Below are 22,284 nucleotides of genomic sequence, written 5' to 3'. Positions count from 1 at the left end.
ACGATGTACTATTTCCGGTAAAGATATGTTTGTACTCGTTACAAACTGCCCCCTAGTGTGTAACTATATAAGTTTCTAAACCTTAGCGCTTGGAAATGCAGATGTTGTTTGTTAAAATATTTGCATTACGTTACATATTGACTAGAACAAGATTGACTAAATAATACGATTGTTTCAGAGGTAACGTTAGCCAAGGTGAGAACTGAGACAGCGCTTAAATAAATAATAAAATATATTTATTTTATGGAATAAAGGATATGGTTTACATATTTGGCATGAAAACAGTGTTTGACAGAATACAGCAGATTTAAGGCACATTGTAAAATTACGAATGAACAAAATCAGCATTGATTTACATGGAACCTCAAACATTTCTGATAGACCCAATAACCCGACATTGTGATACAAATAAAAACACACAGCTACTCTGCTACTACAGAGCAGGCCTATACAAAACAATTAACTCTATTCACTACAGATTGCATGTGCTCAGGACTTTTACATTGTACAAGAATAAATGGAAGTGCATAGTGACAAAAATATCCTGTGTCAAAAAGTTCAATGTAATAAGGATGGGTTTCCTTTTAATTCACAGGAAAGTGTTCAACTAATACAACTTTCAGTGGCTTCTCACTTTTCTACTGGATCTTAGAAAATAGTTGGTTATAATACACTTTTCTTTTACAATGTAAAATACATTTAATATTCTTCGAAATGAAGACATAAAAAGGCACTTAATTGACACTGTATGGACAAGTGTAAGGAGAGGCACCACACCAAATGGCATAATCAAATTAACAAAACATAATGATGCTCTGGAACATTTGGCAGGGGTTAGTAGTTACTTTCAGCATTGCACGTCATACACACTCTTCCCCCCCCCCCCCACACACATCTTGCCAAAACTTACTATGACATCATTGATTTACAAATATTACATGCCTTTCATCACATACCATAAAGCCCAGTCCTACCAAAACATCACTGAGGGGATGGTGTAACCATTATTTGTATGTGGACCCTAACAAGCACATTTGCCCTTCTCCTGGGTCTTGGGCTCTGTGATGTCTGTGTGACCACTGTGTCCATTGGATCGCACAGTTCCATCAGGGATCCAGGACTTGTCCACACAGCGCTCCATCCTCTTCATGATGAGGTCCAGCAGGACATCCACAGCCTGGCTAACAAACTGCCCGTTAGCTGCACTTGTCTCAAAGTAAGGGATTCTGCACGGGAAGGAGAGCAACACATAAGAACATTGACTGTATGATGCAAACTATCTACCTACAACCTGAATAAGTTTTGATCTAATTGAAAGCTTTACTCTAAGACAGAATATAGTTCTCAGCAGTTGAAAAGAAATCAAGGTTGAAAAAAATTATTTGTGTGGGTGTTTGTTTTTCGTCATGAAACATGCACTTGTGCTATAGCAGTGGAATATGCATATTTGAAATAGTAGAGGAGCATGGCTCTCTAAAAACCACATTGGATTTCAGACTGGTGGAGCCATCGGTAACGTTAAAAAATAACGACACAAACCAAATCTGACATACGAGTCCTATCTAGTCAACCATGACAACTCAATATGATGTGCATCTGGAAGAGAGACTTCAGACTGGCTACCTATATGATATTCAACAATAACATTATGACTGGGCTATGTTAATCTGATTAAAACTTTAAATATGTTGTCACTTAGATATTTTCCGCGCACAAGATGGCCATTCAGCTCACCATAACTTTTTAACATAACATGATCATAACTCTAAGCACTGGGGGCTCTATTTTCGTCTGGCCTTAAGATCGTGCAATTGTCAAAACGCACGCTCGTTTGCAATTTAGACCTGTTAAAACCAGGGCTGTTCTATTTTCACACCCTAGCGCCAGGATTGGTAATTTACCTGTCGTATGAACTCGCTTGAGATGAGGTGGGAGTGGTGGCAATATCCAATTAGTGTCCTTAAAAACGTGCGCCAAAGTGCCAATTTCAGTATGCAAATTCAGTAGCTAACGCGGTTGGAAACGGCATGGATATTGACAACGGAAGCGCAGCCTATCCAGCCCTGACTCACTGTGCCCATATGCACATGGAACAAGAGATTTTAAAAAAGCACTTATGTTCCCCATAAACGTAAAAATAAAAAAAATTCTCCCCAATTTCGTGGTATCCAATTGTAGCTACTATCTTGTCTCATCGCTACAACTCCCGTACGGGCTAGGGAGAGACGAAGGTTGAAAGTCATGCGACCTCCGATACACAACCCAACCAAGCCGCTGCTTCTTTAACACAGCGCGCATCCAACCCGGAAGCCAGCTACACCAATGTGTCGGAGGAAACACCGTGCACCTAGCAACCTAGTTGCACAGGAGTCGCTGATGCGCGATGAGACAAGGATATCCCTACCGGCCAACCCCTCCCTAACCCGGGCGACGCTAGGCCGATTGTGCGTCGCCCCACGGACTTCCTGGTGGCGCAGTACAGCGCTCTTAGCCACTGCGCCACCCGGGAGCCCCCCATAAACTTTTTGTATTGATTTGGTTAAAAAAATTTGAAGACACACTCCTCCAAATGTATTTAAACAATTCAGTCCTATTATGCAGTATCAACGGTAGACATAGGCTATATCTTTCTTATTGAGAATGTGCCTCACACAAACAATACAATTTAAGGCAGACTATTTTTTAAGTGCGATATCTAAAGGCCTATACTGATTGAAGCCTATTATAACCAGGTTGACTGTCAACACTCAAAATAGAGCAAACACTGGATGTACTTTTTTTTTTTTTTACTCGTGTTATCACTTGTTACTGTAGTCTATGCTAATGACTAAACGGTATTATCAATCTACAATGGTCTAGGACAGAATATTCAAAGACCTTCAATAACCTACAGAACTTGAGACTAACACATGCAGCCTTGATTGGCCAGTGAGTGGTCAAGTCCTCCTCTCACCTACAACTTGTTTATTCATACATTTATAAAACAGCCATTTCGCACCACCGCCAGCTATTATGCTCATAATAACAGCTGTGAAAATAGCAAAAATATTATTGACACACCCCTCCACCTATAGAGCTACCCCCAGCGTTTATATTTACCATTGAGTTAGGTTTTTTAAAATAGAGTCCGTAGTCTCTTACGACATGGCTTTTGACCACAAATTTGCATTGGTTAGTTTTAGCAAAACATAGGATGTCCATATCTAATCCCTTTATATTCACTAAATGTGTAATTTCAGGCCACAAGCAGGATACTTTACATGGATGTGTAAATATTTGCCTTTCCAGAAAGACCAACCTAACCTAACATTTAGTATTGTTCGAGATTCCCCTGCACAGCCTTGAGTAAACACACATCAGCCACTGCCTTCTTGGCAAATGTTTCAGGGAGGGTTAGTCACGGGTAAGGGACACATACCCATACTTCTCTGCCAACTCACGGGCCTCATCTTCACGGACTGCCCTCTGCTCCTGCAGGTCACACTTGTTGCCACAGAGTACAATGTCTGGATTCTCGCAGTAAGCGTGCATCTGTAATTGACCTGAAAAAGTGAATAAGCCAGTCATCAGCCCACCAGTCATGATTGAAAGATAGTGGTTAAGACACTGCACATTTCTTTGGAAGTCAACATGAGATTGTGGTTGTCAGAATCTACATGTACAGAGGACTTACTCATCCAATTTCTGACATTAAGGAAACTCTGCTCATTGGTGAGGTCAAACAGGAGGAGGAAGCCCATCGCATCTCGGAAGAAAGCTGTTGTCAAACTCCGAAACCTGACACCACACAAAAAAAACACCTTGTAAAGAGCTTCATTCAGCTTGAAGAAAGTAAGCAATTGAAAGCTGCCAACAACTACCTGACAGCCAGTGAGGGCTTGAGCAAAAGTGTCAGTGGGAGATGAGTTTTGGATTGGCTTACCTCTCCTGCCCCGCCGTGTCCCACAGCTGAACATGAATCCTCTGTCCTCTGCCTGCTGCCCCTTCTGGACCATTTGATTTGTATACCTGTCAGACAGAGAGAGAGTTATTGTACCCATATAAAGCAGTGTGAGGTCATTCTGGCTATGAGGCCCTAAAAACATATATATACTACATATACTGTATTATCTTGCAACCCAAAGTGAACCTAAACATTTAGATGGAAAATGTTTGCCCTGATAATCTCTACAATTATACACAGCATGAGTGATTATGATTAAATGACCCTGGTGTTTGGTTATGTGGTGTGAAGTGTTTATTTTCTAGGAGGGTGCTGCTGAACTCAAGTGATATTAGTCATCCAATTCTTGGTCTGGGAGTCCCTCAGATTCCTGCGACACCCACACATACTGGTACATCGGCAGGTTCATATGTTTCAGACTCATTCCCTACAAAAAAACAGTTCTACCACTACGAGGAGTAATGCTTTTAAGCTCCTACTTACTTTCCATGGTTAATAGTAAACCTGCACTACAAACATTTTCACATGGAATAATTGGCCATTTCAAATGTTAACTCTTTCAACCAAGCAGCACACTATCTTGTCATTACAGGTGGTAGGGGAGTACCTGTATGTGAATAATTTAATTCATGGTTTCTCACACAAGTGACAAATTGTATGACTAGGGCAATCAACTTACCACTCGTTTTTCTCTGAAATCAATGCCCACTGTAGTGATGAATTTGGAGTTAAACTTTTTGTCGGTGTACTGGTAGAGAAAGCTGGTTTTCCCTACTCCAGAATCACCAAGGGCTAGGAATTTGATGAGGTAGTCATAGTCCCCATCAGACATAGTGAGTGCTTATTTCAGACCTGAAAACCAGACAAAGAAACCAAACATTGAAGGAAGCAATTTAAAATCTGTGCACATATCCTGATGCAAATTTAAAACCGAGACTGTAGATAATCATTTGTAAACTAAACTATAGATACACATATAATCACATCATCATAAGTATGTGGACACCCCTTCAAATTAGTGGATACAGCTATTTTAGCCACACCTGTTGCTGACAGGTGTATAAAATCGAGCACACCGCCATGCAATCTCCATAGACAAACATTGGCAGTAGAATAGCCTTACTGAAGAGCTCAGTTACTTTCAACATGGCACCGTCATAGGATGCCAGGATGCCACCTATCCAAACAAGTCAGTTGGTCAAATTTCTGCCCTGCTAGAGCTGCCCCGTTCAACTGTAAGTACTGTTATTGTGAAGTGGAAACGTCTAGGAGCAAGAATGGCTCAGCAGCGAAGTAGTAGGCCACACAAGGTCAAAGAACGGGACCGTAAAAGTAGTCCATCCTCGGTTGTAACGCTCATTACTGAGTTCCAAACTTTCTCTGGAAGCAACGTCAGGAGCTTCATGAAATGGGTTTCCATGGCCGAGCAGCCGCACACAAGCCTAAGATCACCATGCGCAATGCCAAGCATCAGCTGGAGTGGTGTACAGCTCCAAGCCATTGGAATCTGGAGCAGTGAAAACACGTTCTCTGAAGTGATGAATCAAGCTTCACCATCTGGCAGTCTGACGGAATAATCTGGGTTTGGCGGATGCCAGGAGAACACTACCTGCCCCAATATAGTGCCAATTGTAAAGCTTGATGGAGGAGGAATAGTGGTCTGGGGCTGTTTTTCATGGTTTGGGCTATGCCTCTTAGTTCTAATGAAGGGAAATCGTAATGCTACAGCATACATTCTAGACAATTCTGTGCTGCCACTTTGTGGCAACAGTTTGACGAAGGCCCTTTCCTGTTTTAGTATGACAATGCCCTCGTGTACAAAGTGAGGTCCATACAGAAATGTTTTTTCAAGATCAGTGTGGAAGCACTTGACTGGCCTGCACAGAGCTACAACCTAAACCCTATCAAACACCTTTTGGATGAATTGGAACACCGACTGAGCCAGGCCTAATCGTCCAACATCTGTGCCTGACCTCACTAATGCTCTTGTGGCTGAAAGGAGGCAAGTCCCTGCAGCAATGTTCCAACACTTAGTGGAAAGCCTTCCCAGAAGAGTGGAGTCTGGGGGGAGGGGGTGGAAGAGGGGGGGGGGGGGGGGGAGAATGATGGAAGAGCATTTTGGAAGAGCATTTTTGGTCATGTAGTGTTTTTCAAATCTTGAGCGCATTTTCAGAATGGTTTCTACTAGAGGTCGACCGATTATGATTTTTCAACGCCGATACCGATAATTGGAGGACCAAAAAAAGCCGATACCGGTTAATCGGACAATTACATTTTTAAAAATGTATAATGACGACAATTACAACAATACTGAATGAACACTTATTTTAACTTAATATAATACATCAATAAAATCAATTTAGCCTCAAATAAAATGAATGTTCAATTTGGTTTAAATAATGCAAAAACAAAGTGTTAGAGAAGAAAGTAAAAGTGCAATATGTGCCATGTAAAAAGGCTAACGTTTAAGTTCCTTGCTCAGAACATGAGAACATATGAAAGCTGGTGGTTCCTTTTAACAAGAGTCTTCAATATTCCCAGGTAAGAAGTTTTAGGTTGTAGTTATTATAGGAATTATAGGACAATTTCTCTCTATACGATTTGTATTTCATATACCTTTGACTATTGGATGTTCTTATAGGCACTATAGTCATGCCAGTGTAACAGCATAGCTTCCGTCCCTCTCCTCGCCCCTACCCGGGCTCGAACCAGGAACACGTCGACAACAGGCACCCTCGAAGCAGCGTTACCCATCGCTCCACAAAAGCCGCAGCCCTTGCAGAGCAAGGGGAACAACCACTCCAAGTCTCAGAGCGAGTGACGTTTGAAACGCTATTAGCGGGGTGCGCGCTAACTAGTTAGCCATTTCACATTGGTTACACCAGCCTAGTCTCGGGAGTTGATAGGCTTGAAGTCATAAACAGCTCAATGCTTGAAGCACAGCGACGAGCTGTTGGCAAAATGCACGAAAGTGCCGTTTGAATTAATGCTTACGAGCCTGCTGGTGCCTACCGTCGCTCAGTCAGACTGCTCTATCAAATATCAAATCATAGACTTAATTATAACACAATAACACACAGAAATACGAGCCTTAGGTCATTAATATGGTCGAATCCGGAAACTATCATCTCGAAAACAAGACGTTTATTTTTTCAGTGAAATACAGAACCGTTCCGTATTTTATCTAACGGGTGGCATCCATAAGTCTAAATATTCCTGTTACATTGCACAACCTTCAATGTTATGTCAGAATTACGTAAAACTCTGGCAAATTAGGCAGCCCAAACTGTTGCATATACACTGACTCTGCGTGCAATGAACGCAAGAGAAGTGACACAATTTCACCTGGTTAATATTGCCAACGATTGTGCTTTTTCGCAAATGTGCTTTTGTTAAATCATCCCCCGTTTGCAGTTTGCTGTCTTTGTTAGGAATAAATAGTCTTCACAGAGTTTGCAACGAGCCAGGTTAGCAGGCAATATTAACAAAATATGCAGGTTTCAAAATATATACTGGTGTATTGATTTTAAGAAAAGGCATTGATGTTTATGGTTAGGTACACATTGGAGCAATACAGTCCTTTTTCGCGAATACGCACCGCATCGATTATATGCAACGCAGGACATGCTAGATAAACTAGTAATATCATCAACCATGTGTAGTTAACTGGTGATTTATGATTGATTGATTGTTTTTCTTATAAGATAAGTTTAATGCTAGCTAGCAACTTACCTTGGCTTACTGCATTCACGTAACCGGCAGTCTCCTCTTGGAGTGCAATGTAATCAAGTGGTTAGAGCGTTGGACTAGTTAACTGTAAGGTTGCAAGATTGAATCCCCGAGCTGACAAGGTACAGATCTGTCATTCTGCCCCTGAACAAGGCAGTTAACCCACCGTTCCTAGGTCGTCATTGAAATTAAGAATGTGTTCTTAACTGACTTGCCTAGTTAAATAAAGGATAAATAAAAGGTGTAATTTTTGTATTATTTTTAAATCTGCCAAATGTGTCCAAAAATACCAATTGTTATGAAAACTTGAAATCACCCCTAATTAAATTGGCCATTCCGATTAATCGGTCAACCTCTAGTTTCTACTACATAACCACAACATAAAACGGTTCCCAGTGCCTTAAAAAGCGCAGATTTTTAGGCTAGCAGGGGAGAGTGCCTGCGAAACTGTTGACCCGAGGACAAAACTTTTAGAGATATGTTGGAGACAGACACGCCTCGGTCTGTCTTTTGAGAGCCTACAGCTCTCTTCTCATGGTCATGTAAGTATGCTGACACAGTAACAGGAAACACAAATATTTGATGTGAAAGAAACTACATTCGCCTCTATGCATGTTCAGTAAGGAAATGCTCAAACTTAGATCCTGCTATAACCCCATCCGCAGTGAACTTTCACCTGTTTGCTTGGTAAAAGTGGATAATCTCCTATTTGGGGCAACTGTTACAGATTGAAACTCTACATGAGAGGATTAATTGTGGGTAATTATGCAAATAAGACTAAGAATTACGCAATTGATCAACAGACTAAAAATTCACAAGAAAAACAAGTTATTCCATAAGAGTTGTCACAATGGAGTATAAATTGTATTGAGCTGAAATTTTCACTGGCATGATAGGTCCTGGTCCATAAATAGTTTATGTAAATAAATCAGAATTAATCCATGTGTTTTGATAGATACAAAATATGTATTACACAAAGCTATAGTGACATGCATTACTACGGAGTTATTATAGCATAGCTAGAAAGTTGAGGCCTGTGAATGAGAAAGACTGTGGTGGACACAAAATGAACTGAACACAGAAATCCATCAAATGATATTCAAGAGAACAAGCTGGATGTGATTCCCACTGAAAGCAGAGTCCATCACATGACCACGGTATGAAAAGGCATTCTTTCACTCCGTCCAGCACTAAAGCCCTCATCCTGAGCAATAAGCTGCTTAAAGTCTGGAGAAAAATCTAGTTCTGTGATGAACACACTGTGACTGGACTAGTGGTACCCCATCTCCAGCCTCTCTGAGCTGGAATAGGCAGGCTTACATTCTAAAGGCTTATATATGGACCGACTTATTATGTTTCAACGCACAACTGCACAGTACTACCTGCACACACTGATCGATTGACCTCGTCAAGCAAAAAGGACAGTCAACTGTATTATTAAGTAAATGATATGTCTCAAATCTCTTGGTCGCCAGGCAGTTCATGCTGGTATAAGGGTACACCATCTGGCCAGCAGGGACACATTTACAGAGGCTTTCCTCAGAGAAACAGGCCCCCTGGCTTGCGGGCAGCCCTGCTCTTTCGAAGGTTAGGATCACTGAGGCGGCACCACCTCCAATGGTAATCAGATTAACTGCAAAAGTTCATGTGAAAGCAGGCTGCTATACAGAGGATGCTAATCATGTAGGCCAAAGGCTTACAGTCTCTAGTGAAAGTCTACAGACCCCTTGCACTATCTAAAAAAGGGACAACAAATGTTTAAAACATTTTACTGATAATCTACACAACCTACTCCACATTCTCAAAGTGAAAGAAAAATAACTGTACCAACTCAACAAAAAACATGGGGACATGGCCATGGTAGCCAAAAAAATGGCCTGCTCAGCATTTTTATACATGATCCTAAGCATGAGGGTATGTTAATTGCTTATTTAACTCAGGAACCACACCAGTGTGGATTGTGGAATCACCTGCTTTCAATACATTGTATCCCTTATTTACGCAAGTGTTTTCATTATTTTAGCAGTTACCTGTATGTTGCCATAAGAGTCGGGCAAAGTTGGTAGAATCTTACTAAAAATTATTCACAGCTGTTATGGCTGCTGCCAAGCATTAACACTGGTGTGTGAAAACATACGCAATCAATAAATATTTTTTACAATTAGGAAAATGTTCTATACATTTGTATTTATTTTAAAAAATGTGGAAAGATTATGTAGATCTGTAGGGAAAAATGTAATCCTTTTTGGATTTAATTTTAAGGTGGCACAATGTGAATACAGTGCAAGGGGTGTGTAGACTTTCACTAGGCACTGTGTCATTGAACTGCCTATCATTCCCTTTGTTTTCACCTTAATTTAACCAGGTAGGCTAGTTGAGAACAAGTTCTCATTTGCAACTGCGACCTGGCCAAGATAAAGCGTAGCAATTCGACACATACAACAGAGTTACACATGGAATAAACTAAACATAGTCAATAATACAGTAGAACAAAAGGTCTATATACAGTGAGTGCAGATGAGGTAAGTTAAGGAAATAAATAGGCCATGGTGGCGAAGTAATTACAATATAGCAATTAAACACTGGAATGGTAGATCGGCAGAAGATGAATGTGCAGGTAGAGATACTGGGGTGCAAAGGAGCAAAATACATAAATAAATACCAGTATGGGGATGAGGTAGGTAGATAGATGGGCAGTTTACAGATGGGCTATGTACAAGTGCAGTGATCTGTAAGCTGCTCTGACAGCTGGTGCTTAAAGCTAGTGAGGGAGATGTGAGTCTCCAGCTTCAGAGATTTTTGCAATTTGTTCCAGTCATGGGCAGCAGAGAACTGGAAGGAAAGATGACCAAAGGAGGAATTGGCTTTGGGGGTGACCAGTGAGATATACCTGCTGGAGCGCGTGCTGCTATGGTGACCAGTGAGCTGAGATAAGGCGGGGCTTTACCTAACAGAGACTTGTAGATAACCTGTAGCCAGTGGGTTTGGCGACGAGTATGAAGCGAGGGCCAACCAACGAGAGCGTACAGGTCGCAATGGTGGGTAGTGTATGGGGCTTTGGTGACAAAACAGATGGCACTGTGATAAACTGCATCCAGTTTGTTGAGTAGAGTGTTGGAGGCTATCTTATAGATGACATCACCGAAGTCAAGGATCAGTAGGATGGTCAGTTTTACGAGGGTATGTTTGGCAGCATGAGTGAAGGATGCTTTGTTGCGATATAGGAAGCCAATTCTAGATTTAATTTTGGATTGGAGATGCTTAATGTGAGTCTGGAAGGAGAGTTTACAGTCTAACCAGACACCCAGGTATTTGTAGTTGTCCACGTATTCTAAGTCAGAGCCGTCCAGAGTAGTGATGCTGGACGGGCGAGCAGGTGCGGGCAGTGATCGATTGAATACCATGCATTTAGTTTTACTTGCGTTTAAGAGCAGTTGGAGGCCACGGAAGGAGAGTTGTATGGCATTGAAGCTAAACAAATTATATGAAATGTCCTGAGACTAATCTGATCACAGCTTCTACAAGGAAGCCTGAACGGCTGTGATTACATGTGTTGCAGATGAGCAGCAAAATAAGTTTTGTTTGAGGAAGCCCACTACAGTGACTGCAGTATGAAATATTTTAACACGGTGTGAAATATAACCTTGCAAGTTAGACATTACATCATCTTGAGTAGGCCTTCTGCACTTGTTTTTGAGTGAAATCCCTATGCACTGACTGGCTAGTTCTACCTCACTGCCTGTCACTGATATCAGGTAAATATTAAATTCAGATTCTCTACACATTTGTTCAGGATTTTGCTTTCAAGTGAAAGTGATTAAAAGAAGGCTTTTAGGCAAAGCCCTGTTCTCTGGTGGTGCGGATTTCACACTAGTTGGAGGAGGGCATCTCAGATGATGTGCCAGCAAGCAGAACACAGCCTTTCAGACATTCTCAGAGCAGTAGAGCTGAAGTACCCACCCTGGGCAGTTGGCCAACTATAACAGCAAACTCCTCGAATGAGGATATGCAGATGACATGAACTTAAACAAACTGCACAAGATGAAGGGTGTTGCAGTACCACAATACAACAGCACTCATCCCAGATGTCTTGACAGAATGACTTGCCAATATGCATCTGAAATATCACCAGGTTTCATCATGTTCAGGACTGGAAGCACTATTTTGTAACATTCTGAGTATGAATATGTTGTATATATATGTAAGTGAAGAGATGTTATTCTCATGATGAGAAATGGTTTACAGATTATGATGGGCGGCAGGGAGCCTAGTGATTTTTAAAATGTATTTTACCTTTATTTAACTAGGCAAGTCAGTTAAGAACAAATTCTTATTTTCAATGACGGCCTAGGAACAGTGGGTTAACTGCCTGTTCAGGGGCAGAACGACAGATTTGTACCTTGTCAGCTCAGGGGTTTGAACTTACAACCTTCCGGTTACTAGACCAACGCTCTAACCACTAGGCTACCCTGAGCGTTGGTCCAGTAACTGAAAGGTCGCTAGTTTGAAGACACTTAAGCCTAAATTTTTCCAGGGGCGCTGGACAATGGTGACCCTGGCCATGACCCCACTCTCCAAGGGTGTCTCAGGTGGAGTTAGGATATTTAAAAACACATTTCCAATTCACAAATGCGTATTAATACATGTGTGAAATAACCATAATTTAAAAAAATTGTCCTATCAGTAGAAACATTTCAAACACACATACCTGCCCGCACACACACACAGAGAAAAGAAAACAATTGATTATCTGACACAAACCCTACTTGAAACATAAAACAACATCTAATAACCCCCAGCTCAGTTGGTCATCATGTAGTTGTCCTGACTGGTCATGTTTTACTCTACCATTGACCCTGTTTAATAACCATATCTCCTAGTTTGTTCACAAGCACAATTGCTCAAATCTCAGACTAGACAGAGGTCTATCTTTGAATAGCTGACAGATGTAAAGTAAACTAAAGACAACCTAAAACTTAATTTGGAATAAATTGGTTTATCATGTCCAGAATGTGTTTAAACCTTGAGAAAATATAAATGTATTAACACAAAGACAAACATTTTTAGTTCAGTGTTCATTTTTGGTTTGGTCTGAGCTGATGTTTTTTCTGCATGGCATGTCTCCAGCCAAAATGCCAGACTCATATCCCTAAGACACCATACCAAATTAGTGAGGTTGATGTTTCACCAGCCAAATTAATGCAGGTTTATGGATAGATAAACCTAGATAAATGTAGCCAATACAAAGGTTGTAATTATGAGGTCCCATTACACGTGAACAGTTTCCCTCTTCGTTGTTGCTTCCACTGGAAAACTATTAAATAAGGTGTGATATGTTCAACTCCGAGATATATATATATATATATACACACACACGTCTTCTGTGATGTATATAAAGTATAATATTGGGATGCAAACTCAACATTTTATACATGTAAATGATATATCTGACATGGTACAAGTATCTTGTTTTTTGAAGTCCATAACCATGTGTGTGAGGTGTACATTTGTTTCAACGTAGATTTGTTTAAGACTACCAAGAAACACGGAGGCTGATTTAGCCCACTGCAGTATAATGTTAAAACTAAAATTAAATGTAATTTGATAGGAAAATGTCACATCAATTCCCAATGAAAGTGTCGCATTCCTACCAAACTAAGTACAGGCTACACGTAGCCTATCCTGTTTTACAATGTAGGTCTATCTAGGCAACTATAAAAAATAAATAAAAAAAATGTCATTGCACTTTCAGTAGCCTTGGCTTCAAGTAGGCCTAGTAAATGTGAGCAGGAAATAACTTTGTTTCAGCCTCAGCTCAGTGAATATGCAGGTGGTCGTTATACGATGAAGTAACCCCGTCCTGAGAAAAAATGTCATATGTTGCACTTATAGCTGTCGATAGAAACAAGTCCGCTAAACAGCTCCATATGCCGAGATATTTATCACGCTAACTTTATTTCGAGAAATTCAACTTACCAGTGTCTGTGCGTCTCTTTTTTTCTTGGTGTTTCGTGTAGAATCGCCCTATCAAAAGCGATGAAAATTTGTTGACTTTTAAATAAAAAAACTACTCACTAAATTGAGTTTACTAAGTCCTTTCGATCCATTTGTTGCATGAACACCCTTCACTATCAACGTAACATCACTTCCCGTTCAGTTGAAGTGAGCCAGCCCCTCCCTCTCTCGCCAACCCCTCCCTCTCTCGCCAACTCGTAAAAGACCTCGGAACGGAAAACGACCCTACCCGCTCAGGAGTATTCTTTTGGAACTACACTTTGATCACACCCACAGCTTCATTGCATTTTGGTACACCAGAATTACATTAATTTACAATTAAACGCTGCGTTTGCCTTGCATGCATTGCGTTGCAGAGGTAGTTGCAGTGCATACGTTGGATTTATCGAACGTATACGTCAAACTGTATGCGTAAACGGCTTGACAGAAATGGTAGCAGAAGGTGAATGTTGAACTTTTGTTGCATACATATCCAGATGATGCTGCATACTATTTTGCGCCATGACACGGTCGGTGTGTTGGAAGTGACACACAGGGTTGGGGAGTAATGCTTCTAACACACCGACAGTGTCATTGCATAAAATAGTAGTAGCATCATCTGGATATGTATGCAACAAAAGTTCAACATTCACCTTCTGCTACCATTTCTGTCAAGCCGTTTATATATATATATATATATATCATCAAGATATCTAAAGTGTCACCAAAAAAGGTAAACAATAGGCCTATAGCAAATGCAGCATATGGTATTCATTTGTCACATGTAAATAGCACTTTTCAGTAGTGCTCAAAGCATGCCATTCCATGAGCGCAGTGAGCCCAATCAGTCCTCCATGACAAAATCATAAACAGAGTAGGGCTGGCTAATAAGTCCTTAGTTTTGGGGTCATGCTCAGGTAAAACAATTAGGCTAATCTATATACTTCCAAGTCCTATTCTTGAAGATCATGGGGTATAACATTTATTGGAATGATTGGAATTCTGATAGACTTTGGTTTTTAATGTAAAGATATCATTTAATCATATTATTATATGTAGTAGAAAGCGATGGGTTAGAAGAAGCCTACATAACCAACCCATAAATTAAAATTTAACATCCATCCATATATGGCCACCTATGTAAACTTTAAGATTGATTTATCCTGCAATAGATGTCATTCAATTGGTAACATAAATGTTTGTCTTCTTCTAATGCCTCTTAAGGGGATAGTAATCTTAAAGCAAAAGAATGGAATCATATTACGTTATTTAGCTTGGGTAATCCAAAAGTTATGTTCCTGGAAAGACAGTACTGTGCAGTATCGAAGAGCCCTCACTGCTGCTCGATCATCCTATTTTTCCAACTTAATTGAGGAAAATAAGAACCAGAAATTGATTTTTGATACTGTCGCAAAGCTAACTAAAAAGCAGCATTCCCCAAGAGAGGATAAATTCATGAACTTCTTTGAGGAAAAGATCATGATCATTAGAAAGTAAATTATAGACTCCTCTTTAAATCTGCGTATTCCTCCAAAAACTCAGTTGTCCTGAGTCTCCACAACTCTGCCAGGACCTATGATCAAGGGAGACATAAGTGTTTGGGTACTATATCTCTTGACACAATGATGAAAATAATCATGGCCTCTAAACCTTCAAGCTGCATACCGGACCCGATTCCAACTAAACTACTGAAAGTGCTGCTTCCTGTGCTTGGCCCTCCTATGTTGAACATAAAAAACATCCCTCTATCCACCGGATGTGTAACAAACTCACTAAAAGTGGCAGTAATAAAGCCTCTCTTGAAAAAGCCAAACCTTGACCCAGAAAATATAAAAAACTATCAGCCTATATTGAATGCAACTCACTGCCTTCCTGAAGACAATGTATACGAAATGCTTCAGTCTGGTTTTAGACCCCATCATAGCACTGAGACTGCACTTGTGAAGGTGGTAAATGACCTTTTAATGGCGTCAGACTGAGGCTCTGCATCTGTCCTCGTGCTCCTAGACCTTAGTGCTGCTTTTGATACCATCGATCACCGCATTCTTTTGGAGAGGTTGGAACCCCAAATTGGTCTACACCGACAAGTTCTGGCCTGGTTTAGATCTTATCTGTCGGAAAGATATCAGTTTGTCTCTGTGAATGGTTTGTCCTCTGACAAATCAACTGTAAATTTCAGTGTTCCGTTTTAGGACCACTATTGTATTCATCTCTTGGGGATGTCATTCGAAAACATAATGTTATCTTTCACTGCTATGCAGATGACACACAGCTGTACATTTCAATGAAACATGGTGAAGCCCCAAAATTGCCCTCGCCGAAAGCCTGTGTTTCAGACATAAGGAAGTGGATGGCTGCAAACTTTCTACTTTTAAACCCGGACAAAACAGAGATGCTTGTTCTAGGTCCCAAGAAACAAAGATATCTTCTTTTGAATCTGACAAATAATCTTGATGGTTGTACAGTCGTCTCAAATAAAACTGTGAAGGACCACGGTGTTACTCTGGACCCTGATCTCTCTTTTGACGAACATATCAAGACTGTTTCAAGGACAGCTTTTTTCCATTTACGTAACATGGCAAAAATCTGAAATGTTCTGTCCAAAAACGACAGAAAAATTAATCCATGCTTTTGTTATTTCTAGGTTAGACTACTGAAATTCTCTACTTTCCGTCTACCCGGATAAAGCACTAAATAAACTTCAGTTAGTGCTAAATACGGCTGCTAGAATCCTGACTAGAACCAAAACATGTGATCATATTACTCCAGTGCTAGCCTCCCTACACTGGCTTCCTGTTAAGGCAAGGGCTGATTTCAAGGTTTTACTGCTAACCTACAAAGCATTACATGGGCTCCTGCCGTACATACCTAAACGTACGCTACGGTCACAAGACGCAGGCCTCCTAATTGTCCCTAGAATTTCTAAGCAAACAGCTGGAGGCAGGGCTTTCTCCTATAGAGCTCAATTTTTATGGAATGGTCTGCCTACCCATGTGAGAGACGCAGACTTTGTCTCAACCTTTAAGTCTTTATTGAAGATTCATCTCTTCAGTAGGTCCTATGATTGAGTGTAGTCTGGCCCAGGAGTGTGAAGGTGAACGGAAAGGCACTGGAGCAACGAACCGCCCTTGCTGTCTCTGCCTGGCCGGTTCCCCTCTCCACTGGGATTCTCTGCCTCTAACCCCATTAAAAGGGCTGAGTCACTGGCTTACTGGTGCTCTTCTATGCCGTCCCTAGGAGGGGTGCGTCACTTGAGTGGGTTGAGTCACTGACTGGGATATACTCGGCCTTGTCTCAGGATGGTAAGTTGGTGGTTGAAGTATCCCTCTAGTGGTGTGGGGCTGTGCTTTGGCAAAATGGGTGGGGTTATAGCCTGCTTGTTTGGCCCTGTCCGGGGGTATCATTGGATGGGGCCACAGTGTCTCCTGACCCCTCCTGTCTCAGCCTCTAGTATTTATGCTGCAGTAGTTTATGTGTCGGGGGGCTAGGGTCTGTCTGTTATATCTGGAGTATTTCTCGTGTCTTATCCGGTGTCCTGTGTGAGTTTTAAGTATGCTCTTTCTAATTCTCTCTTTGTTGCTCTCTCTCGGAGGACCTGAGCCCTAGGACCAAGCCACATGACTACCTGGCATGATGACTCCTCCTGTGATTACTATTATTTGACCATGCTGGTCATTTATGAACATTTGAACATCTTGGCCATGTTCTGTTATAATCTCCACCCGGCACAGCCAGAAGAGGACTGGTCACCCCTCATAGCCTGGTTCCTCTCTTGGTTTCTTCCTAGGTTTTGGCCTTTCTAGGGAGTTTTTCCTAGCCACCGTGCTTCTACACCTGCATTGCTTGCTGTTTGGGGTTTTAGGCTGGGTTTCTGTACAGCACTTTGATATATCAGCTGATGTAAGAAGGGCTATATAAATAAATTTGATTTGATAACAATTTTGAACAGATAACTAGTAACTGTAACAGATTACAATTAGAAAGTAACCTACCCAACACTGCTGACACATTACTGGATTTGTGAGATCTTTCAGTAGCAGAAGGGATTTTATTTAATATTCACGTCTAATGTACACACCAAACTACAAATTAACTGAAATTATTCCTTGACAGCCCCTTCTGCATAGGCCGCAGACTGTCCCACACTCTCCTACACAGTTCTATTGATTTCATACTGTACAGGACCCGCAGGCACATTGTTGCCATCTCTAGACTGTCCTTGGCTCTCAGGCATCCAATTGTCCTCAGTTTGACTCAAAGTCTCTGGAACAGAGTTATTGTGCTGGGGCTCAAACATGGGTCTATATATATAAACTCCCCCAGCAACTCCTAGCACAGTGGCAAAGGCAATCTGTGCAAAGGGTATCCTTCGTCGAAACATGTTCTCTCTGGATCAGGAGTCCCACCTACACTTGCATCGATGATCCTGGAAGAATAGGAGAGATTACCCAAAAGCTTTGCCTTGTATTGTCACACTGATGTTGTACATTACGTTTTTGCAGAAAGCACACAAAGCTTTCTTCATGGGCCTCAATTGTGTAGTAGAATGTCATATCAAAAGTTTAAATCACGTGGATGTTGTGACATTACCAAGCTGCTACATATGCAGAGAAGGAAATGTAAGCATTTATAAAACATTGTGTGCATGATACAGCATTCGTGATGCAAACGCGAACCTCAGCTACATACATCATATGAATAATAATCACATTAATTGTTGTACGTCCCTGTGGTGTCAGATTATTTGTAACATGCGACATTGCAAAACTCTCCACTCATACTCAACCAGATCCTGCGCTACTACACTTACACGAATGCTAATTGGTTATCCTAACCTGCTGTATAAATTCCAACCTGCTACAAAGTCAACTTTCACAAAAACTTTATCCCCTTTAGACAAAGCCGTGGGTTGTTAGCCATAGCTAGCTGGTGAGAGACAAAGGACACACAAATCTTGTGTTTTCATAATTTTTCTTGCTTTAACATAACTTACCCCGATCTTTTATGAAGTGTGTTTAGACCAAACCGTCTACAATTCTAACAATTATACAACTAACGCTGGTTATAAAACGACGTTTGGTTTGAGTGCAAAGGTCGAACATGCATCTACGGCGAATGAAAGGGGACAAGATAAAGGACAACAATTAACTTAAAATGCGATTCGAGACTTGTACGATTCATCCCCATAAAATACATATAATAATTTATTAAATCAATTGTATGTTCTATAAGTGGTACAGATAACATTGCACGCTGTATAAATTTACATCACCGATATGTAACACAATAATGCTATCTTGACAATCGCATTCAATTTCCTAGGAATTGCCTGACGTCATCTACCTACGAGCACAAAGACGGAACTAATGTGGATTTTTTTCAGTGAATATAATTGCACTTCAATTGTTAATTTTTTGTATTTTATTTTTATTTATATTTTTTGTACGTTTGAGCATTGTTAAGACCTGTGTTTGGTTTGCTAGACATGTTTGATGTAGCAATGTAAGTTGATTTTTGTATTATGAATAAAATACATTTATAATAAAAAATAAAATATATATTTTTTTTAACTAATGTGGATTTTACTGCTGCTCGAATGATCTACGTTATATGTAATTAGTTTTAGTTTATCTAAGTAATGGAAAAGATTTGCGCACGCTTAAATATCGGAAGCAAAGCAGAGCCTGTTAAACTGAGGAAACGAAAATCCCAACTATATAGTGAAGAAGAAACATGTCCTCTTGATAATGGTACACTACGGTCGTGGCCAAAAGTTTTGAGAATGACACAAATATTAATTTTCACAGTCTGCTGCCTCAGTTTGTATGATGGCAATTTGCATATACTCCAGAATGCTATGAAGAGTGATCTGATGAATTGCAATTAATTGCAAAGTCCCTCTTTGCCATGCAAATGAATGAATCCCCCCCCAAAATATTTCCACTGCATTTCAGCCCTGCCACAAAAGGACCAGCTGACATCATGCCAGTGATTCTCTCGTTAACACAGGTGTGAGTGTTGACGAGGACAAGGCTGGAGATTATTCTAACATGCTGATTGAGTTCGAATAACAGACTGGAAGTTTCAAAAGGAGGGTGGTGCTTGGAATCATTGTTCTTTCTCTGTCAACCATGGTTACCTGCAAGGAAACACGTGCCGTCATCATTGCTTTGCACAAAAAGGGCTTCACAGGCAAGGATATTGCTGCCAGTAAGATTGCACCTAAATCAACCATTTATTGGATCATCAAGAACTTCATGGAGAGCGGTTCAATTGTTGGGAAGAAGGCTTCAGGGCGCCCAAGAAAGTCCAGCAAGCACCAGGACCGTCTCCTAAAGTTGATTCAGCTGCAGGATCGGGGCACCACCAGTACAGAGATTGCTCAGGAATGGCAGCAGGCAGGTGTGAGTGCATATGCACGCACAGTGAGGTGAAGACTTTTGGAGGATGTCCTGGTGTCAAGAAGGGCATCAAAGAAGCCACTTCTCTCCAGGAAAAACATCAGGGACAGACTGATATTCTGCTAAAGGTACAGGGATTGGACTGCTGAGGGCTGGGGTAAAGTCATTTTCTCTGATTAATCCCCTTTTCGATTGTTTGGGGCATCCGGAAAAAAGCTTGTCCAGAGAAGACAAGGTGAGCGCTACCATCAGTCCTGTGTCATGCCAACAGTAAAGCATCCTGAGACCATTCATGTGTGGGGTTGCTTCTCAGCCAAGGGAGTGGGCTCACTCACAATTTTGCCTAAGAACACAGCCATGAATAAAGAATGGTACCAACACATCCTCCGAGAGCAACTTCTCCCAACCACCCAGGAACAGTTTGGTGACGAACAATGCCTTTTCCAGCATGATGGAGCACCTTGCCATAAGGCAAAAGTGATAACTAAGTGGCTTGGGGAACAAAACACAGATATTTTGGGTCCATGGCCAAGGAAACTCCACAGACCTTAATCCCATTGAGAACTTGTGGTCAATCCTCAAGAGGCAGGTGGACAAACAAAAACCCACAAATTCTGACAAACTACAAGCATTGATTATGCAATAATGGGCTGCCATCAGTCAGGAAGTGGACCAGAAGTTAATTTACAGCATGCCAGGGCGGATTGCAGAGGTTTTGAAAAAGATGGGCAACACTGCAAATATTGACTTTGCATCAATTTCATGTAATTGTCAATAAAAGCCTTTGACACTTATGAAATGCTTGTAATTATACCTCAGTATTCCATAGTAACATCTGACAAAGATATCTAAAGACACTGAAGAAGCAGACTTTGTGGAAATTAATATTTGTGTCATTCTCAAAACTTTTGGCCACAACTGTATGTTCCCTGTTTGGTAAAGCAGCTATCATATTTCTAGCAGACTGAACAAATGTCAAACTGCTGTTGATGATAAAAGTTAGAATGGAAATAAAGTTTAGCTAGCTACATTAACATAAATAAGAATGTGTTCTTAACTGACTTGCCTAGTTAAATAAAGGTTAAATAAATAAATACAAATGAAATTGAAGTAGGCAACAGGTGATTGTACTTGCAGTTTCAGAATGCTTGAGTCTTTCAAATGACTAGTTGATAATGGATGTAATTACCAATGCACATCTAACACAGGCAGCCTACTCTGACGTGTTTTTGTTTATTCTTCTTCTCCTCAGATGTATTTGGGGTCCATGTCAGTGTCTTCACTGTGGTATTTCGTCTCATCAACTGCTTCCTGGTCCAGACCAGCTTTGTCCCGGATGAATACTGGCAGTCCCTCGAAATCGCACATCTTATGGTTTTTGAATATTCTTGCAACAATTTTCTTGAAAGTTTAAGCAGTACCCTTCTAATAACCTTTTTGTGGACAATAGGCTGTGTATTCTGCTAAATCCTTAATAACTTCACCTACGGCTATTTGACGTGGGAGTGGACAGCAGATATAAGGTCCCAGCCCTGTACACAGGTCTGCTTCACCAGCGAGGCACACTGGATGTCATGGGTCACCTCCAGACCCTGTGTTACAACAGTGATCCTTCAACCCCTCCACTGCCTGAAGCCCTCTTTCTAATGCCCTATCACTCTACACCTTTCTACAGGTACAGTCCATTTTTGTGGGCTTTTGCATGAGTAAGAACTGTGGCATGCTTATAGCTACCGAGGCAGTGCAGTAAATATTCAATATACATTTTTGTAGTCACATCCACTGTCCAATGAAGATGCATTTCTTAGAATGTCCACCAGATCTCACAGGATACAAGAGCTATGTCGAGGAAGCTGAGAGATTCTTCGCTGATCCTCATCATTGATTGACCTCATTTCCTTATAAGTCAATGCTACCAACACACCTGGTGTTCTTTGATGTTCTGAAGGTTAGATACTCTGCATTTTGTAATTCAAGACTAATGGCTCCTTCACTGTTACAATCACTTTTATTATTAGCTTTTTCTGTCCTCAGGAGATCTCTGCATTCTTGGAGGGGAATAGATTTATGAGAAGTACAGAAATATTCCAGTCACGTTCCTGAAGGACGAGTTGGAAAAAGCATCCTAGTTTATCAAAGGCACTGAACAGAATGCGAATACATTTCTAAGAAGCACAAAGATTTTCCCTTACTCATGTATCTCAAGGACGAGTTTGA

The 22,284-nt window shown here is 40.9% G+C and overlaps 1 protein-coding gene and 1 long non-coding RNA gene across 2 annotated transcripts; both read right to left on the bottom strand.

The window, feature by feature from the left end:
• Window positions 1-218: 218 nt before the first annotated feature.
• LOC139384976 (ras-related protein Rab-27A) lies at window positions 219-13,836 on the bottom strand. The gene is made up of 6 exons (XM_071129934.1): window positions 13,649-13,836; window positions 4,623-4,795; window positions 3,923-4,008; window positions 3,674-3,777; window positions 3,419-3,542; window positions 219-1,226 (listed from the first exon to the last, which is right to left on the bottom strand). The coding sequence occupies exons 2-6, from the start codon at window positions 4,773-4,775 to the stop codon at window positions 1,022-1,024; spliced, it is 672 nt and encodes a 223-aa protein (XP_070986035.1). The 5' UTR covers window positions 4,776-4,795; window positions 13,649-13,836; the 3' UTR covers window positions 219-1,021.
• A 786-nt stretch (window positions 13,837-14,622) lies between these two features.
• On the bottom strand, window positions 14,623-18,783 carry LOC139384975 (uncharacterized). The gene is made up of 2 exons (XR_011628897.1): window positions 18,660-18,783; window positions 14,623-18,092 (listed from the first exon to the last, which is right to left on the bottom strand). It is a non-coding gene; the product is annotated as an uncharacterized lncRNA (long non-coding RNA).
• Between the last annotated feature and the right edge of the window lie 3,501 nt (window positions 18,784-22,284).

This window comes from Oncorhynchus clarkii, chromosome 26 (assembly GCF_045791955.1).
Source record: "Oncorhynchus clarkii lewisi isolate Uvic-CL-2024 chromosome 26, UVic_Ocla_1.0, whole genome shotgun sequence".
Lineage (NCBI taxonomy): Eukaryota > Metazoa > Chordata > Actinopteri > Salmoniformes > Salmonidae > Oncorhynchus > Oncorhynchus clarkii.
The sequence above is the reverse complement of the archived record's forward strand: the minus strand, read 5'-3'. Positions and strand labels throughout refer to the sequence as shown.